Source organism: Eretmochelys imbricata, chromosome 3 (genome assembly GCF_965152235.1).
Source record: "Eretmochelys imbricata isolate rEreImb1 chromosome 3, rEreImb1.hap1, whole genome shotgun sequence".
In the NCBI taxonomy this organism is placed as follows: Eukaryota; Metazoa; Chordata; order Testudines; family Cheloniidae; genus Eretmochelys; species Eretmochelys imbricata.
The window spans coordinates 111292677-111310061 of record NC_135574.1 but is presented as its reverse complement, the minus strand read 5'-3'; the positions used below and the strand labels follow the sequence as shown (position 1 = coordinate 111310061).

Here is a 17385-nt window from a genome sequence, read left to right as displayed (position 1 = left end):
TGCATTGCCAAATCTGGCTGTTATTTCTTCTACACATTCTCCAAAATCCATTCTTACCTCTCTAACCCCACTGTCAAAACCCTCAGCCATGCCTCAGTAATCTTACCTCTCAGCTTCTGCAGCCTCTTCTTCCATGACACACCCTCTGACCTCTCCAGTCCATCTAGAATGCAGTTGCTAAACTCATCTAAGTTTCCTGCCTTTGTCAGCAGTCCTAATTAAATCTTGTTACTGTCTTTTTCAAACTGTTCTCAATCAAATTCAAGCTTCTTGTTCTTACTTTCAAAGTCCACCACCAGAACAATCTCATATTACTTCACTGCTAGCAATGCTTTTATTCCCTGCTCACTCCCTTTACTCCACCCAAGATGCTCTCACTTATAACTTTTTCCTGCTCTTGGACATCCGCCATTTTCCACGTAACTCCTTTTTCTAACTGGAACTCTCTTTCCTAATCCAGTCCACCATGCTTCCATCCTTTCTCCCTTCACATTTCTCTTCAAGACACACATTTCCCATGAGGCCAATATAAACTAATCCTCCTGTCTTTGTACCTCCATCTGCATTTGTGTGTACATATGCACATACTTAAACCCACAAACCATCACATCACTCATTATTGGAGATGTCTTCTGCCAGACTGTCATAAGCACACAGCCTTGAGTTCACTATGGACTCCTGTAAAATGAGGTGCACCCACCTCTTGCAAGCACCCCCTGATTGAGTGTGTAAGCCTGCAATCTCTCAGTTTGTGATTTCTCAGGTGGGTTTTCTCAGCAGGCCTAAACTGAGACAAGTCACAAAGTAGGTGGGAAAACAGGACAGTAGGAGTGGATGCATTTCCATTTAGAGATCTGGGGTGGAGTCCTGTCCCTCTTGAAGGGAATGAAAATTTGCCCATTAACTTCTATGGGACCAGAATTTCTCCTCTGCTTCAGTTCAGGTGGTAGAGGCTCATGCTTTTAGGATGTTTTTCTAAAATATATATGTGAGCTCAACCACAAGATATGTGGTCGGTGCAGGAATTGCTGGGTGAAATTATTTGCCCCGTGTTATGCAGGAAGTCAGACTAGATGATAATCATTGTCCTTCTGGCCTTAAAATCTGTGGTTCTATGACAGAAGGAGATGGTTTCAGTGATCAGATAATGTGGCTGTGAAGATTTTGATGACTGCATCTTGAAGAGGTTGTGTGTGTGTGTTGTGACATAACCCTCTTTCTTCCTTCACTCACTCAAACATATGCACATGCATGAATACACAAATACAGATAGTAAAGAATATGAGTATGAAGAGTAGGCCTCATGAGAAAAGTAAGTTTTGAACAAAAAGACTAAGGAGGAAAAAACAGAGGGCATGGCAGATTGGGTTACCAAGGAAGATACTGGCATGGGTATGTATGTAAAAATATGACTGTTGAAGAAAGATACAACAGGACTGGTTAATTTAGAATATTGGGTGGAGCAAAAGGGCTGAGGTGGGGAGTAAATAGAGTTCCATTGTTAAATCAATGGGATTCTGCACACACTTGTATTATTTTGCAGTTATTATTTGGGGCCTTAGATTTTTAAATCCTCAGAGCAGGGCCAGTACTATAAATATTTGTGGCACTACAGAAATAAAATAAATAACAACAACTATATCATTCTATGAGAATATAAGGTTTACACAGTATCAGGATATTAGATTTTCACATTTAATAAAAGAATTATTGGGACCACTCTTCTGTTGTGCTTTTCCAAAATCTTTGCAGAAATTTGGATTTAAAATTTCTTACCGGTTGTGGATCTACAGCATTCTTTTCAAGGGCTGGGAGGATGGCAGTCTCTTCTTCTATTACAGCCTGGCCTTCTAGTGCACTTCCTGGCCTATGAGATTTGATGCCTTTCTGGGATGCTAAAGCTCCTTTTCTTTTGGTCCCTCCAGTTTCTGAGTCCTTCTTTGTGCTGCTTTGGCTAATCTGACCTTTGCTTGCTGGCAGAGAGATAAAAATGTCAACTTTCAGTTTCCTGGAATTCTACAAATTTAGTAGAATCAGCTGAACGGACACAGGCACATATTGTAAAGAGAAAGAGTGAGTTTAGTCAATTTTCACTCAGTTCATTCTATTCTCAAGGTTCTAATTAACTCTATGACTGGGCTTTGATGGTTCTAGTTCAACAAAAGGATATTTTTCTGGAGATAAAGCATTGTTGTATATCCAATGTGAAAATCTCTGTTTAAATCTGGCAATTAATATATCTCATGAAGATCCTACAACATTATTAGTCTGGAACACTATTTCCAGAATGCTTTTGATAATAGCAAGAATAACAACAGCTCCATATGTTTACTGATGGGTTGATCAACATGATACTGTCATTATTTCCCCACAACCTGTCCATAGGCCTTAGATATTCTGAAAAATGTAAAACATTACAACATGAATATTTTTCTTTATTATTTATCTGACAGAGGGGCTGAATCCTCAGATGTGTTAGAAAAGCATAGCTAGATCCATTTTCTAGCTAGAATATGCTATTTCTGGGTGAAGGAACCACTCAGGATTAATAAACAACCTGTTCAGATGATCTGCCAGTGTATTCTGAGCCCCCAGGACGTGGGCCTCTTTCAGAAGTACAGAGTTGCTGATGTAGAAGGCCCAGAGCAGTATTCCTTCCTGACAGAGCAGTAAGGATTGAGCCCCTCCCTGCTTGTTTACATAAAACATGGTGTTTGCATTGTTGGTCAGAACCAATAAGCTCCTTCCCCTGATGCAAGGAAGGAATGCTAAACAGACAGCCTACAGCTCTCGGATGTTTATATGTAGACTGAGATCTTGGGGCGACCAGAGACCCTGCATCTATAGGTGTCCCAGGTGAGCCTCCCAACCCAAGTCTGAGGCATCTCTGACTAAAGAAAGAGAGTGCTGAGGTGGGGGTGAAAGGAGCTCCCCTGCATACATTAGTTGGATCTAACCATCAATCTAGAGGGGAGATGATGTCACTTGATACTTGCAATAAGATGTCTATGCAATGCTTTCTCGGAGAACATACTTCTGCCATCCAGACCTGAAGGAATCTGAGGTGCAGTCTGCTATACTGGACCACATAAATGCATGCTTCCATGTGCCCCAGCAACTTTAAACAGCTTCTCACCATCATGAGAGGATAAGCCTTTAAGTCCACAATGGGCTCCGCATTGTATGCGATCTTGTCTGAGGTAATAAAGCTCTGGCCATCCTTGAGCCCAGGACTGCTCCAATAAATTGTATTTTCTGTACTGGAGCCAGGACTGACTTGTCTGAGTTGATCAGAAGGCCTAACACATCGAAGGTGGACTGGATTATGCAAATAATGGACACCACCTGTGAGTTGGCTTAACATTTTATCAGCCAGTCATCCAGATAAGAGAATACATGGACCCCTATTCTCCGAAGGAATGCTGCTCCCACTACCATACATGTGGGTGAGCTGAGAGACCAAAGGGGACGACTGTGAACAGATAATGATGGCTGTTGATGGTGAATCTCAGAAATTTTCTGTGGCCATGATAAACTTCATATGAAAGTAGGAGTCCCTTAAGTCAAGAGCAGCATACCAGCTCCCCAGCTCCAGAAAAGTAATAATGGAAGCTAGAGTGACCACCTGGAATTTTGTTTTTTTTCATGAACTGGTTTAACCGCCTTAGATCTAAAATAGGCCTGAGACCCCCCTTTTGCCTTCGGGATCAGAAAGTACCAGGATCTGCAACTCCGGGATCTATAACTCCTACAAGGAGAAGCAATTACAGATGTTGCAGTAACGCTGCCTCGTGAGAGGGGTCCCTGACAGGGGGCGGGATGGGGGCTAGAAATAAAATGGAGTGCATATCCCACTTCCACCATGCTTAGAACTTACTGATATGTATAATATGGGCCCAAGCATGATGGAAGTGGGACAAGTGGTTTGCAAAAATTATACAAGAAAAAGAGGGCCCTCTTGGAACTCTCAGACTTCTCTTGAGCTGCCCTTCAAAATGATCTCTTGGAAGATGCCACCTGCCTTGATGAACCGGCGGCTGTGGATGCAGAGGGAGGTGTTGGTCACCATTTGTAAAAAAAATGGTTACTCACCTTCCTGTAACTGTTGTTCTTTGAGATGTGTTGTTCATGTCCATTCCAATCAGGTGTGCGTGCACAGTTGTCGGAAACCTTTTCCCTTAGCAGCTCCTATCGGGTTGGCTAGGAAGCCCCTGGAGTGGTGCCTTCATGGTGGTCAATACGTGACCCTGCCGATCTGACTCACTTCAGTTCCTTCTTGCCGGCTATTATGATAGAGGGGAAGGAGGGTGGGTATTGGAATGGATGTGAACAACACATCTCAAAGAACAACAGTTACAAGAAGGTGAGTAACCGTTTTTTCTTCTTCAAGTGCTTCTTCACGTAGATTCCAATCAGGCGACTCCCAAGCTCTCCCATGGAGGTGTGGTCGGAGTTAAGGAATCACTGATTGGAGAACTGCCTTGCCGAAAGCTGCATCATCACTAGCATGCTGGGTGCTGGCAGAGTGGGTAGTAAATGTGTGCACCGAAGACCAGGTTGCCGCTCTGTAGATCTTCTGGATGGGCACCTGGGCCAGGAAAGCGGCTGACAACGCCTGAACTTGTGTCGAGTGGGCCATAATAACCGGGGCTGGACTTTGGTGAAGTCATAGCAGGTACAGATGCAGTCCGTGGTGCAGTCCAGAAGCTCCTTCATCTGGTCTGCCACAACTACAAACAGTTGGTTTGACTTCCTGAAAGGCTTTGTGCACTCGATGAGGAATGCTAGCGCTCTCAGGACTTTAATGAGTGAAGCCTCTGCTCCTGCACATTAGCATGGAGCTTGGGATAGAAGACTGGTAGAAAAATGTCTTGGTCAATGTGGAATCGGGATACCACCTTGGGCAGGAAGGCTGGGTGCGGCCTGAGTTGTACTTTGTCCTTATGGAAGATTGTGTGGGGAAGGGATCGGAGATTAGCGCTTTTAACTCGGACACCCTCCTGGCTGATGTGATGGCAACCAGGAATGCCACCTTCCACGAGAGATACAAGAGGGAGCATGTAGCCAGTGGTTCGAATGGGGCCCCCATTAGTCTAAAGAGAACCAGATTGAGATCCCAAGCAGGTACCAGCAGTCGGGACTGTGGATATAGCCTTTCCATGCCTTTCAGGAAACAGCCCACCATAGGGCTGGTGAATACCGAGCTCCCCAACTCTCCCGGTGGAATACCGAGATGGCTGCAAGGTGTACCCTGATGGATGATCCTGCCAAACCTTGCTGCTTCAGATGCAGGAGATACTCCAGGATGAACAGTGTAGATGCCTGAAGTGGAGGTACGTGGCGCTGCTCACACCAGCATGAGAACCTTTTCCACTTAGCTAGGTAAGTGGCCCTGGTGGAAGTTTTCCTGCTACCAAGCAACACTGAATCATAGAATCATAGAATCATAGAATATCAGGGTTGGAAGGGACCCCTGAAGGTCATCTAGTCCAACCCCCTGCTCGAAGCAGGACCAATTCCCAGTTAAATCATCCCAGCCAGGGCTTTGTCAAGCCTGACCTTAAAAACTTCCAAGGAAGGAGATTCCACCACCTCCCTAGGCAACGCATTCCAGTGTTTCACCACCCTCTTAGTGAAAAAGTTTTTCCTAATATCCAATCTAAACCTCCCCCACTGCAACTTGAGGCCATTACTCCTCGTTCTGTCATCTGCTACCATTGAGAACAGTCTAGAGCCATCCTCTTTGGAACTCCCTTTCAGGTAGTGGAAAGCAGCTATCAAATCCCCCCTCATTCTTCTCTTCTGCAGGCTAAACAATCCCAGCTCCCTCAGCCTCTCCTCATAAGTCATGTGTTCTAGACCCCTAATCATTTTTGTTGCCCTTCGCTGGACTCTCTCCAATTTATCCACATCCTTCTTGTAGTGTGGGGCCCAAAACTGGACACAGTACTCCAGATGAGGCCTCACCAATGTCGAATAGAGGGGGACGATCACGTCCCTCGATCTGCTCGCTATGCCCCTACTTATACATCCCAAAATGCCATTGGCCTTCTTGGCAACAAGGGCACACTGCTGACTCATATCCAGCTTCTCGTCCACTGTCACCCCTAGGTCCTTTTTCGCAGAACTGCTGCCTAGCCATTCGGTCCCTAGTCTGTAGCGGTGCATTGGATTCTTCCGTCCTAAGTGCAGGACCCTGCACTTATCCTTATTGAACCTCATCAGATTTCTTTTGGCCCAATCCTCCAATTTGTCTAGGTCCTTCTGTATCCTATCCCTCCCCTCCAGCGTATCTACCACTCCTCCCAGTTTAGTATCGTCCGCAAATTTGCTGAGAGTGCAATCCACACCATCCTCCAGATCATTTATGAAGATATTGAACAAAACCGGCCCCAGGACCGACCCCTGGGGCACTCCACTTGACACTGGCTGCCAACTAGACATGGAGCCATTGATCACTACCCGTTGAGCCCGACAATCTAGCCAGCTTTCTACCCACCCTACAGTGCATTCATCCAGCCCATACTTCCTTAACTTGCTGACAAGAATACTGTGGGAGACCGTGTCAAAAGCTTTGCTAAAGTCAAGAAACAATACATCCACTGCTTTCCCTTCATCCACAGAACCAGTAATCTCATGATAAAAGGCGATTAGATTAGTCAGGCATGACCTTCCCTTGGTGAATCCATGCTGGCTGTTCCTGATCACTTTCCTCTCATGCAAGTACTTCAAGATTGATTCTTTGAGGACCTGCTCCATGATTTTTCCAGGGACTGAGGTGAGGCTGACTGGCCTGTAGTTCCCAGGATCCTCCTTCTTCCCTTTTTTAAAGATTGGCACTACATTAGCCTTTTTCCAGTCATCCGGGACTTCCCCGATTCGCCACGAGTTTTCAAAGATAATGGCCAATGGCTCTGCAATCACAGCCGCCAATTCCTTCAGCACTCTCGGATGCAACTCGTCCGGCCCCATGGACTTGTGCACGTCCAGCTTTTCTAAATAGTCCCTAACCACCTCTATCTCCACAGAGGGCTGGCCATCTCTTCCCCATTTTGTGATGCCCAGCGTAGCAGTCTGGGAGCTGACCTTGTTAGTGAAAACAGAGGCAAAAAAAGCATTGAGTACATTAGCTTTTTCCACATCCTCTGTCACTAGGTTGCCTCCCTCATTCAGTAAGGGGCCCACACTTTCCTTGGCTTTCTTCTTGTTGCCAACATACCTGAAGAAACCCTTCTTGTTACTCTTGACATCTCTCGCTAGCTGCAGCTCCAGGTGCGATTTGGCCCTCCTGATTTCATTCCTACATGCCCGAGCAATATTTTTATACTCTTCCCTGGTCATATGTCCAAGCTTCCACTTCTTGTAAGCTTCTTTTTTATGTTTAAGATCCGCTAGGATTTCACCGTTAAGCCAAGCCGGTCGCCTGCCATATTTACTATTCTTTCGACTCATTGGGATGGTTTGTCCCTGTAACCTCAACAGGGATTCCTTGAAATACAGCCAGCTCTCCTGGACTCCTTTCCCCTTCAAGTTAGTCCCCCAGGGGATCCTGGCCATCCGTTCCCTGAGGGAGTCGAAGTCTGCTTTCCTGAAGTCCAGGGTCCGTATCCTGCTGCTTACCTTTCTTCCCTGCGTCAGGATCCTGAACTCAACCAACTCATGGTCACTGCCTCCCAGATTCCCATCCACTTTTGCTTCCCCCACTAATTCTACCCGGTTTGTGAGCAGCAGGTCAAGAAAAGCGCCCCCCCTAGTTGGCTCCTCTAGCACTTGCACCAGGAAATTGTCCCCTACGCTTTCCAAAAACTTCCTGGATTGTCTATGCACCGCAGTATTGCTTTCCCAGCAGATATCAGGAAAATTAAAGTCACCCATGAGAATCAGGGCATGCCCTCACCGATTCCATGCTTTGGAGCTCCATTGGGTTTAACCATGAAGCTTCCAAGCCATGAGATGGAGGGACTGGAGGTCCGGCTGAAGGAGGCAACTATGGTCCTGTGTGATCAGATTGGGGTAGAGCGGTAGTGTGATCAGGGCATCCATTGACTGCTGCAGAAGCGTGGTGTACCAACATTGATGTGGCCACGCTGCAGCCAGCAGAATTACATCCGCTTTGTCCCTGTGGATCTTGAGCAGCACCTTGTGTACAAGTGGCATCAGCGGGAAGGCATACATTAGACCGTCTCCCCAGGGTAGCATGAACATGTCCACGATAGAGCCTGGACTGTGTTTTTGGAAAGACCAGAAATGTTGGACACTTCCTGTTGCTCCTGGTGGCAAAAGATCTAACCGGGGAAACCCCCACCTTTGGAAGGTGGAATGTATGACGTCCGGATCGATGGACCACTCGTGGTTGTGAAACAACCTGCTGAGGTGGTCTGCAAGTTCATCCCATATTCCAGGGAGATAGCCCACTCCATTCCCTGGAGGCATCCTATACAAAAATCCTACAGCTGGAGAGCTTCCCGACAGAGAGGGGAGGAGTGGACTCTGCCCTGCTTGTTTATGTAAAACATGGTGTTGGTATTGTCAGCCATCACCGCCATGCACTGACCCTGTATTCTGGACTGGAAGGTCTGGCAGGCTAGACACACAGCTCTGAGCTCCTTGATGTTGATGTGGAGTGAAAGCTCGACCTGCGACCACTGACCCTGTGTCTGTAGGTCTCCTAGGTGGTCCCCCAACCCAGAGCTGATGTGTCCATTACTAGGGTCATGGAGGGTTGAGGGGTTCTGAATGAGAGTCCTTCGTGGACTGTGCAGGGGCCTAGCCACCAGCGAAGGGATTATAGAACTCGCTCCAGTACTGTCACTACCAAGTCCAAACTGTCTCAACCTGGGCGATAAGTTGAGGCGAGCCATGCCTAGAGTGGCCTGAGTCTCAGTATGGCATGCCTGACACATAGGTGCAGGCTGCCATGTGACCAACGAGGCTCAGGCATCTCCTTGCAGTTGTGGTGGGGTATCGCCTGAGAGTCTGGATAATATCTGTCATTGCTTGAAATTTGGACTCTGGCAGTATTTCTCTGTCCTGTACTGAGTCCAGCACTGCCCCGATGAAGTCTATTCTTTGGGTCGGTAAAAGTGTGGACTTGTTCACATTGAGGAGGGGGTCATAAATATAAAGGGAAGGGTAACCACCTTTCTGTATACAGTGCTATAAAATCCCTCCTGGCCAGAGGCAAAATCCTTTCACCTGTAAAGGGTTAAGAAGCTAAGGTAACCTCACTGGCACCTGACCCAAAATGACCAATGAGGGGACAAGATACTTTCATATCTGGAGGCGGGGGAACAAAGGGTTTGGTCTGTCTGTGTGATGCTTTTTCTGGGAACAGATCAGGAATGCAGCCTTCCAACTCCTGTTAAATTAGTAAGTAATCTAGTTAGAAAATGCGTTAGATTTTCTTTGATTTAATGGCTGGTAAAATAAGCTGTGCTGGAGGGAATGTATATTCCTGTTTTTGTGTCTTTTTGTAACTTAAGGTTTTGCCTAGAGGGATTCTCTATGTTTTGAATCTGATTACCCTGTAAGGTATTTATCATCCTGATTTTACAGAGGTGATTCTTTTACCTTTTCTTTAATTAAAATTCTTCTTTTAAGAACCTCAGTCTTTAATAAGGCTAAAGAGGATCTTAGGGATAATGGTAGAATGACAAATGGGAATGAGGATATGGAGGTAGATATTACTATATCTGAGGTAGAAGCAAAACTCAAACAGCTTAATGGGACTAAATCGGGGGGCCCAGATAATCTTCATCCAAGAATATTAAAGGAATTGGCACATGAAATTGCAAGCCCATTAGCAAGAATTTTGAATGAATCTGTAAACTCAGGGGTTGTACCGTATGATTGGAGAATTGCTAACATAGTTCCTATTTTTAAGAAAGGGAAAAAAAGTGATCCGGGTAACTATAGGCCTGTTAGTTTGAAATCTGTAGTATGCAAGGTCTTGGAAAAAATTTTGAAGGAGAAGGTAGTTAAGGACATTGAAGTCAATGGTAAATGGGACAAAATACAACGTGGTTTTACAAAAGGTAGATAGTGCCAAACCAACCTGATTTCCTTCTTTGAGAAAGTAACAGATTTTTTAGACAAAGGAAACACAGTGGATCTAATTTACCTAGATTTCAGTAAGGCGTTTGATACCGTGCCACATGGGGAATTAGTAGTTAAATTGGATAAGATGGGGATCAATAGGAAAATTGAAAGGTGGATAAGGAATTGGTTAAAGGGGAGACTACAACAGGTCCTACTGAAAGGTGAACTGTCAGGCTGGAGGGAGGTTACCAGTGGAGTTCCTCAAGGTTCGGTTTTGGGACCAATCTTATGTAATCTTTTTATCACTGACCTGGGCACAAAAAGTGGGAGTGTGCTAATAAAGTTTGCGGATGACACAAAGCTGGGAGGTATTGCCAATTTAGAGAGGGACAGGGATATCCTACAGGAGGATCTGGATGACCTTGTAAACTGGAGTAATAGTAATAGGATGAAATTTAATAGTGAGAAGTGTAAGGTCATGCATTTAGGGATTAATAACAAGAATTTTAGTTATAAGCTGGGGACGCATCAATTAGAAGTAACGGAGGAGGAGAAGGACCTTGGAGTATTGGTTGATCATAGGATGACTATGAGCTGCCAATGTGATATGGCCGTGAAAAAAGCTAATGCGGTCTTGGGATGCATCAGGAGAGGTATTTCCAGTAGGGATAAGGCAGTTTTAGTATCGTTATACAAGGCACTGGTGAGACCTCACCTGGAATACTGTGTGCAGTTCTGGTCTCCCATGTTTAAGAAGGATGAATTCAAACTGGAACAGGTACAGAGAAGGGCTACTAGGATGATTCGAGGAATGGAAAACTTGTCTTATGAAAGGAAACTCAAGGAGCTTGGCTTGTTTAGCCTAACTAAGAGAAGGTTGAGGGGAGATATGATTGCTCTCTATAAATATATCAGAGGGATAAATACCGGAGAGGGTGAGGAATTATTTAAGCTCAGTACCAATGTGGACACAAGAACAAATGGATATAAACTGGTCATTGGGAAGTTTAGACTTGAAATTACACGAAGGTTTCTAACCATCAGAGGAGTGAAGTTTTGGAATAGCCTTCCAAGGGAAGCAGTGGGGGCAAAAGATCTATCTGGCTTTAAGATTAAACTCGATAAGTTTATGGAGGAGATGGTATGATGGGATAACATGGTTTTGGTAATTAAATATTCATGGTAAATAGGTCCAACGGCCTGTGATGGGATATTAGATGGGGTGGGATCTGAGTTACCCAGGAAAGAATTTTCTGTAGTATCTGGCTGGTGAATCTTGCCCATATGCTCAGGGTTTAGCTGATCGCCATATTTGGTGTCGGGAAGGAATTTTCCTCCAGGGCAAATTGGAAGAGGCCCTGGAGGTTTTTCGCCTTCCTCTGTAGCATGGGGTATGGGTCACTTGCTGGAGGATTTTCTGCTCCTTGAAGTCTTTAAACCACGATTTGAGGACTTCAATAGCTCAGACATAGGTGAGAGGGTTTTCGCAGGAATGGTGGGTGAAATTCTGTGGCCTGCGTTGTGCAGGAGGTCAGACTAGATGATCATAATGGTCCCTTCTGACCTAAATATCTATGAATCTAAGAACCTGATTGATTTTTCATTGTTCTTAAGATCCAAGGGTTTGAGTCTGTGTTCACCTGTACAAATTGGTGAGAATTATTATCAATCCTTCTCCAGGAAAGGGAGTGTAGGGCTTGGGGGGGATATTTTTGGGGGAAGATGTCTCCAGGTGGTCCCTTTCCCTGTTCTTTGTTTAAAACACTTGGTGGTGGCAGCATAGAGTTCAAGGACAAGGCAAAGTTTGTACCTTGAGGAAGTTTTTAACCTAAGCTGGTAAGAATAAGCTTAGGGGGTCTTTCATGCAGGTCCCCACATCTGTACCCTAGAGTTCAGAGCAGGGAAGGAATCTTGACAAGAGGAGTCCTAGTCTCTCGAAGGTGTCCCTGTTTAGAGGTGTGCTCTGGGGCGTGCTTCCTCCTTGAACGCCTTCCTGGGTCTTTAGAAGCGCTTATCCTCTGAGTCTTCTGAAGATCCCATTACTGAGTCCAATTTCCAATGCCTCTTTCTCGGGTACCAATGATGATCATCTGCATCTGGTACGTTCACGTTGCACTCCCAGTCAGTACCTGGCCTGGGCCAGGGAAGCTAATGATCCAACCAGCAAACCAAATTCAGTGATGAATCCAGGTCACGTGCCACCTGAGGCATGTTGCACATACCCCAAAGAGAAGACTGGTAGTGCTAGAGGTGTGATACTGACTGACACCGAGGTGCTTGGTATCCAGTACCTGGACCAAGGTAGAGGGCTCAGATAGGAGGCTGCAGTGCCAGTTCCATCAGCAGATATTTGAATCTGGCTGAACTATTTTTTTCCCTGAACAGGGCTTAAAGCCCTTAACCAATGCCACACTTACCGCTCACAAGAGCCTCCCTGAAGCACTTGCCACAGCTGGGGTGAAGGTCACTATTATGCATAGCCTTGCTACAAAAGTGGCAGGGCTTGAAATCCAGAGAGTACAGCATATCTCCAGTTCAGGTGACAGTACCCAAACTGATTCTGGAACCACACAAAACTACAAAAACAATTAAGAATTTTTTTTTAATCTGTCTAATTACACATGGGTACTTTTACAGATATCAAGAAAAGAAGCCAGGGCAGGGAGCTCCAACAACCTTCCTGGTCAGTAAGAAGGAACTGAGTGGGGCGAGGGGCAGTTTGGCCCTTTATATCTGAGCGATATGTGCAAAACAGCAGAGGATGCTCGGGCCGCCTTAATGGGTAACTCTCCAACAGTTGTGCACTAGTGTGCACAAACACCTACAGGGGAATGGACATGTACAATCATTCAAAGAAGAATTGCCTGTTCCCAGATAAAAGACGCAGTTGTACAAAAAAAAAAGGGGGGGAGACTAAATTTTTCATGAGTGTGCTTTTTCTGAGCTAACAACTGTCATGAACTTGTGACCACAGAGAAACCCCTTGGTGGGGTCTGAAAGACTGTTCACCTCCCACAGCCCTTCTTGGAGCTGGGCGATTTCTGGTAAGCTGATTAGCATGCATGTAGGTTCTTTTATTATTTTTTATATGTTTTCTGTGTAACGTTTTTAGTGGCAACTTAACTGTTGACAATTACGCTGTTTCTAGCCTGTGAGGAAGGAAGACAAAGACTGACATGCTGGGGAATTCAGAGGGTAGGCAGGGAACTGTGCAGCCTGGAAATACCCTTGTGGGGATTAGCAGACGCATGTCTCTGCCCAAGAGACATGATGGTTGAAGAGCCAGAAGCCTAAGAATGGGTGCTTTTGGTGGACCATGGAGGGGGAATACAGGTACAGTTGCCCTCAGTTGTGAGACCAGGTACCCCCACCTCTGGGCCAGGAGGGACAGACAGTCCTGCTGCAGACTTTCCCTTTTTTGGTAGCTCTCTGTCATCATCTCCCCTCAAGCAGCTGCTGACAACTCACTCTCCCTTCCTTTCTTCAGGAGGGACATTTTAAAGGATCCTTTTGATCTCTAGGCTCATGGCCTTGGCCAAGTAACCATATAACTTTGTTGGAGCCTAAAAGTCACATCTTCTCAGCTGATAGCTTGGTATTGTCTTTCAAGTGTTTGCAGAGGTATTCTTTATGCAGGCTATTGTGTGGCCTTCCTACTTGTTTTTCCAACTGCCCACTAATGAACTGAATCAATCAATACATTCCGACAGTCAAATAGTCCATGGAGCTCTACATTGACTATTTTAATAGCGAGGTCATGCAATCATAAAATTGTTACAGATTAATTCTACATTCTCCACAGCACCCATTAAAATCAATGACATTAGTTTAAGGGAGAAATAAAATTTGGGATTACAATGTATTTTTGCTGAATTTTAGTAGTCTTCATTTTGGGGATACTAAAGTGTAATGCAGACAGTAATCAGAAATGTCTACATTTGCTCTGATGAAATCAGATATTTTTCTTATGTATTATTGGTAATTTATGAAAGATAAATTAAAGTTATGAAAAAAAAACATTCATTTCACTACAGAGCCATCTGGGCAAAACTACTGGAGACGAATGCATGAAGACACAGCATTTTGATCAGTACCAAAGCAATAATTTTACAGAAAAAACACCAGTAGTTGAATGATTTGTCTTTGCCTCAAACTGCTAATATGCTGATAGAGAGGTAGAAACTGACTGATTGCAAGAGGATTATTGGTATTAGACCCTTCATATAAAGGTTTATTTCTGTTAAAATTTCAACACTGATACATAGTGCTATGTGTAAGTGTAGTAGTTGAGTTAGCTGTTTGCTTTGAATTAATCACTGCTGTATTATTGCATATATTTGGAGAAAACATGTAGGGGAGTAAACCCTACAGAGAATGGGATTACACAGAAATATCTATATGTGCTTCTGTAAACTTCAGTCCTGTATGTAGATCTTGTAAGCAAATTGCAAACAACATGGTTAGAAAACACACGGATAACAGGAAAACAAATGAAGACTAAACAAGCAATGCTGAGATTGGAAAGCACATTGATATAAACCCTTTATAGACTGTTAGATATATTAAGAATGTAATAGGTATAGTATATTTCATCTGAATTGAAATTGCCTGAGCACAGTAGTGAAAGTGTCTGAAATATGCTTAACAAATACATACCTGATATGAATTTAACCATAATTATTACTCCACAACAATAAAATTAAACAGCAGTTAAGAATCAAATGTCAATCTACTAGTTCAGGAAGAAAGCCAGATGCTACATTTGCAAGAGCTGACACAAATTTCGTTCAGTTTTTGACTTCCAATATTTAAAAGCTGTTATGGAAAAAATGAAAAGGCCTACTAAACTGTAGATATGGCTAGTGGTAATAAAATTAATAGGAAAGAAAACAAGCTAAACAAACATAAAAATTTTTCAGTCTGAGACAAAATTATTCAGATAAAAGATGAGAGAGAGAGTGTGTAGGTACAGTAAATGACAATTAAATTTAGTCCCAAAGGATATTCTCTATAAATTGGAATGTGCCCTCTGAGATAACTTTTTCTCAATTGAGCTGTCAATATTGTTATGGTTATTTATGCCTTCTATAAATCTGGCACTATTAGTAGTTCCTTCAGAATCCTCTATTTTCCTGAAGAAGGTTGTAGGGGAGCAGGGGAGAAAGAGCCAGGGATTAAAAATAATGCTTGTCAAGAGGTATTTTCTAGACTAAAGAACAAAAGAATGCCTATGTTTTAATCTCTGAAGATCAAATGGTAAGAACAAGATTTGAGAAGAGAATATATCTCAGTTCCCACTAATAAGGGAAATGTGTCCACATAAAAATCTTAGAACTAAGGATCTGCATTAATTATGGCATAAATCCAAATTACTCATAGATGAGTCAGAAAATTAAGGCAAAAGTCACAGGCAAATAGTAATGCCAGGCAACTATGCAACCAGCCTCACCTCCAACTCTCCCTGGGGCCACCAAGCATGATCCTGCATTCCTGGCCCCCATGTCAGAGCGGAGCGTAGAAGAGAGCTGAAATTCACAATGAAATGAGGGAAATGACATAATTCATGGAAAAATTGGGAAAAAATCATAGTTCCTGTGTGTGTTTTAAAGGTTATTTCTTACTTAAAGCCATTATTAGAATGCATATTCCTCTTGAAATGCAAAATAAATACTTACACTGAGAACTTAAAGGCCTTTCAGTACATAAGAAATTAAATGCAGGGATGACAGCATGGCCCTTTCCAACAGTGCTCACAATTTCCTCCTCACTATCCAGGACTTGCAATTTAATGAACACATCTGATTTAGAGGTTTGTACCTGCACTGTAGCAATGTGTGATGCTGTGACTTTTACTGCATACCTAAAGAGGAGAAAAATTCCAACAACATAAACAACAACCAGATTGTTCATTGTTAGAACCTCTAAAACCCAATTAAGAAAAACATCTTCATTCAAAAAACCACATACTTAAATCATTGGGATGGGCTTAGCACATGCTTAAATTGTTTCCTGAACTGGAGCCCAAGACACTAAGGGTATGTCTACACTACGGAATAAGGTCGAATTTATAGAAGTCGTTTTTTTAGAAATCGGTTTTATATATTCGAGTGTGTGTGTCCCCACAGAAAATGCTCTAAGTGCATTAAGTGCATTAACTCGGCGGAGCGCTTCCACAGTACCGAGGCTAGAGTCGACTTCTGGAGCGTTGCACTGTGGGTAGCTATCCCACAGTTCCCGCAGTCTCCGCTGCCCATTGGAATTCTGGGTTGAGATCCCAATGCCTGATGGGGCTAAAACATTGTCGCGGGTGGTTCTGGGTACATATCGTCAGGCCCCCGTTCCCTCCCTCCCTCCCTCCGTGAAAACAAGGGCAGACAATCGTTTCGCGCCTTTTTTCCTGAGTTACCTGTGCAGACGCCATACCACGGCAAGCATGGAGCCCGCTCAGGTAACCGTCACCCTATGTCTCCTGGGTGCTGGCAGACGCGGTACGGCATTGCTACACAGTAGCAGCAACCCCTTGCCTTGTGGTAGCAGATGGTACAGTACGACTGGTAGCCGTCATCGTCATGTCCGAGGTGCTCCTGGTCGCCTCTGTGAGGTCGATCAGGAGCGCCTGGGCAGACATGGGCGCAGGGACTAAATTTGGAGTGACTTGACCAGGTCATTCTCTTTAGTCCTGCAGTCAGTCCTATTGAACCATCTTATGGTGAGCGGGCAGGCGATACGGACTGCTAGCAGTCCTATTGCACCATCTTCTGCCGAGCAGCCATGAGATGTGGATGGCATGCAGTCCTTCTGCACCGTCTGCTGCCAGCCAAAGATGTAAAAGATAGATGGAGTGGATCAAAACAAGAAATAGACCAGATTTGTTTTGTACTCATTTCCTTCCCCCCCTCCCCTGTCTAGGGGACTCATTCTTCTAGGTCACACTGCAGTCACTCACAGAGAAGGTGCAGCGAGGTAAATCTAGCCATGTATCAATCAGAGGCCAGGCTAACCTTCTTGTTCCAATAAGAACGATAACTTAGGTGCACCATTTCTTATTGGAACCCTCCGTGAAGTCCTGCCTGAAATACTCCTTGATGTAAAGACACCCCGTTTGTTGATTTTAGCTCCCTGAAGCCAACCCTGTAAGCCGTGTCCTCAGTCGCCCCTCCCTCCGTCAGAGCAACGGCAAACAATCGGGCATCTGAGAGTGCTGTCCAGAGCAGTCACAATGGAGCACTCTGATGGGGCTAAAACATTGTCGCGGGTGGTTCTGGGTACGTATCGTCAGGCCCCCGTTCCCTCCCTCCCTCCGTGAAAGCAAGGGCAGACAATCGTTTCGCGCCTTTTTTCCTGAGT

At 44.5% G+C, this 17385-nt stretch overlaps 1 protein-coding gene across 1 annotated transcript in view; it reads right to left on the bottom strand.

The window, feature by feature from the left end:
• The window catches only part of ADGB (androglobin), a 238561-nt gene that overhangs the window by 46397 nt on the left and 174779 nt on the right, over positions 1-17385 (bottom strand). Inside the window, exons 27-28 of the mRNA XM_077811784.1 lie at positions 15714-15898; positions 1777-1973 (exon numbers count right to left, since the gene is read on the bottom strand). Of these exons, the coding sequence (XP_077667910.1) occupies positions 1777-1973; positions 15714-15898 (382 nt within the window). The remainder of the gene's footprint in view (positions 1-1776; positions 1974-15713; positions 15899-17385) is intronic.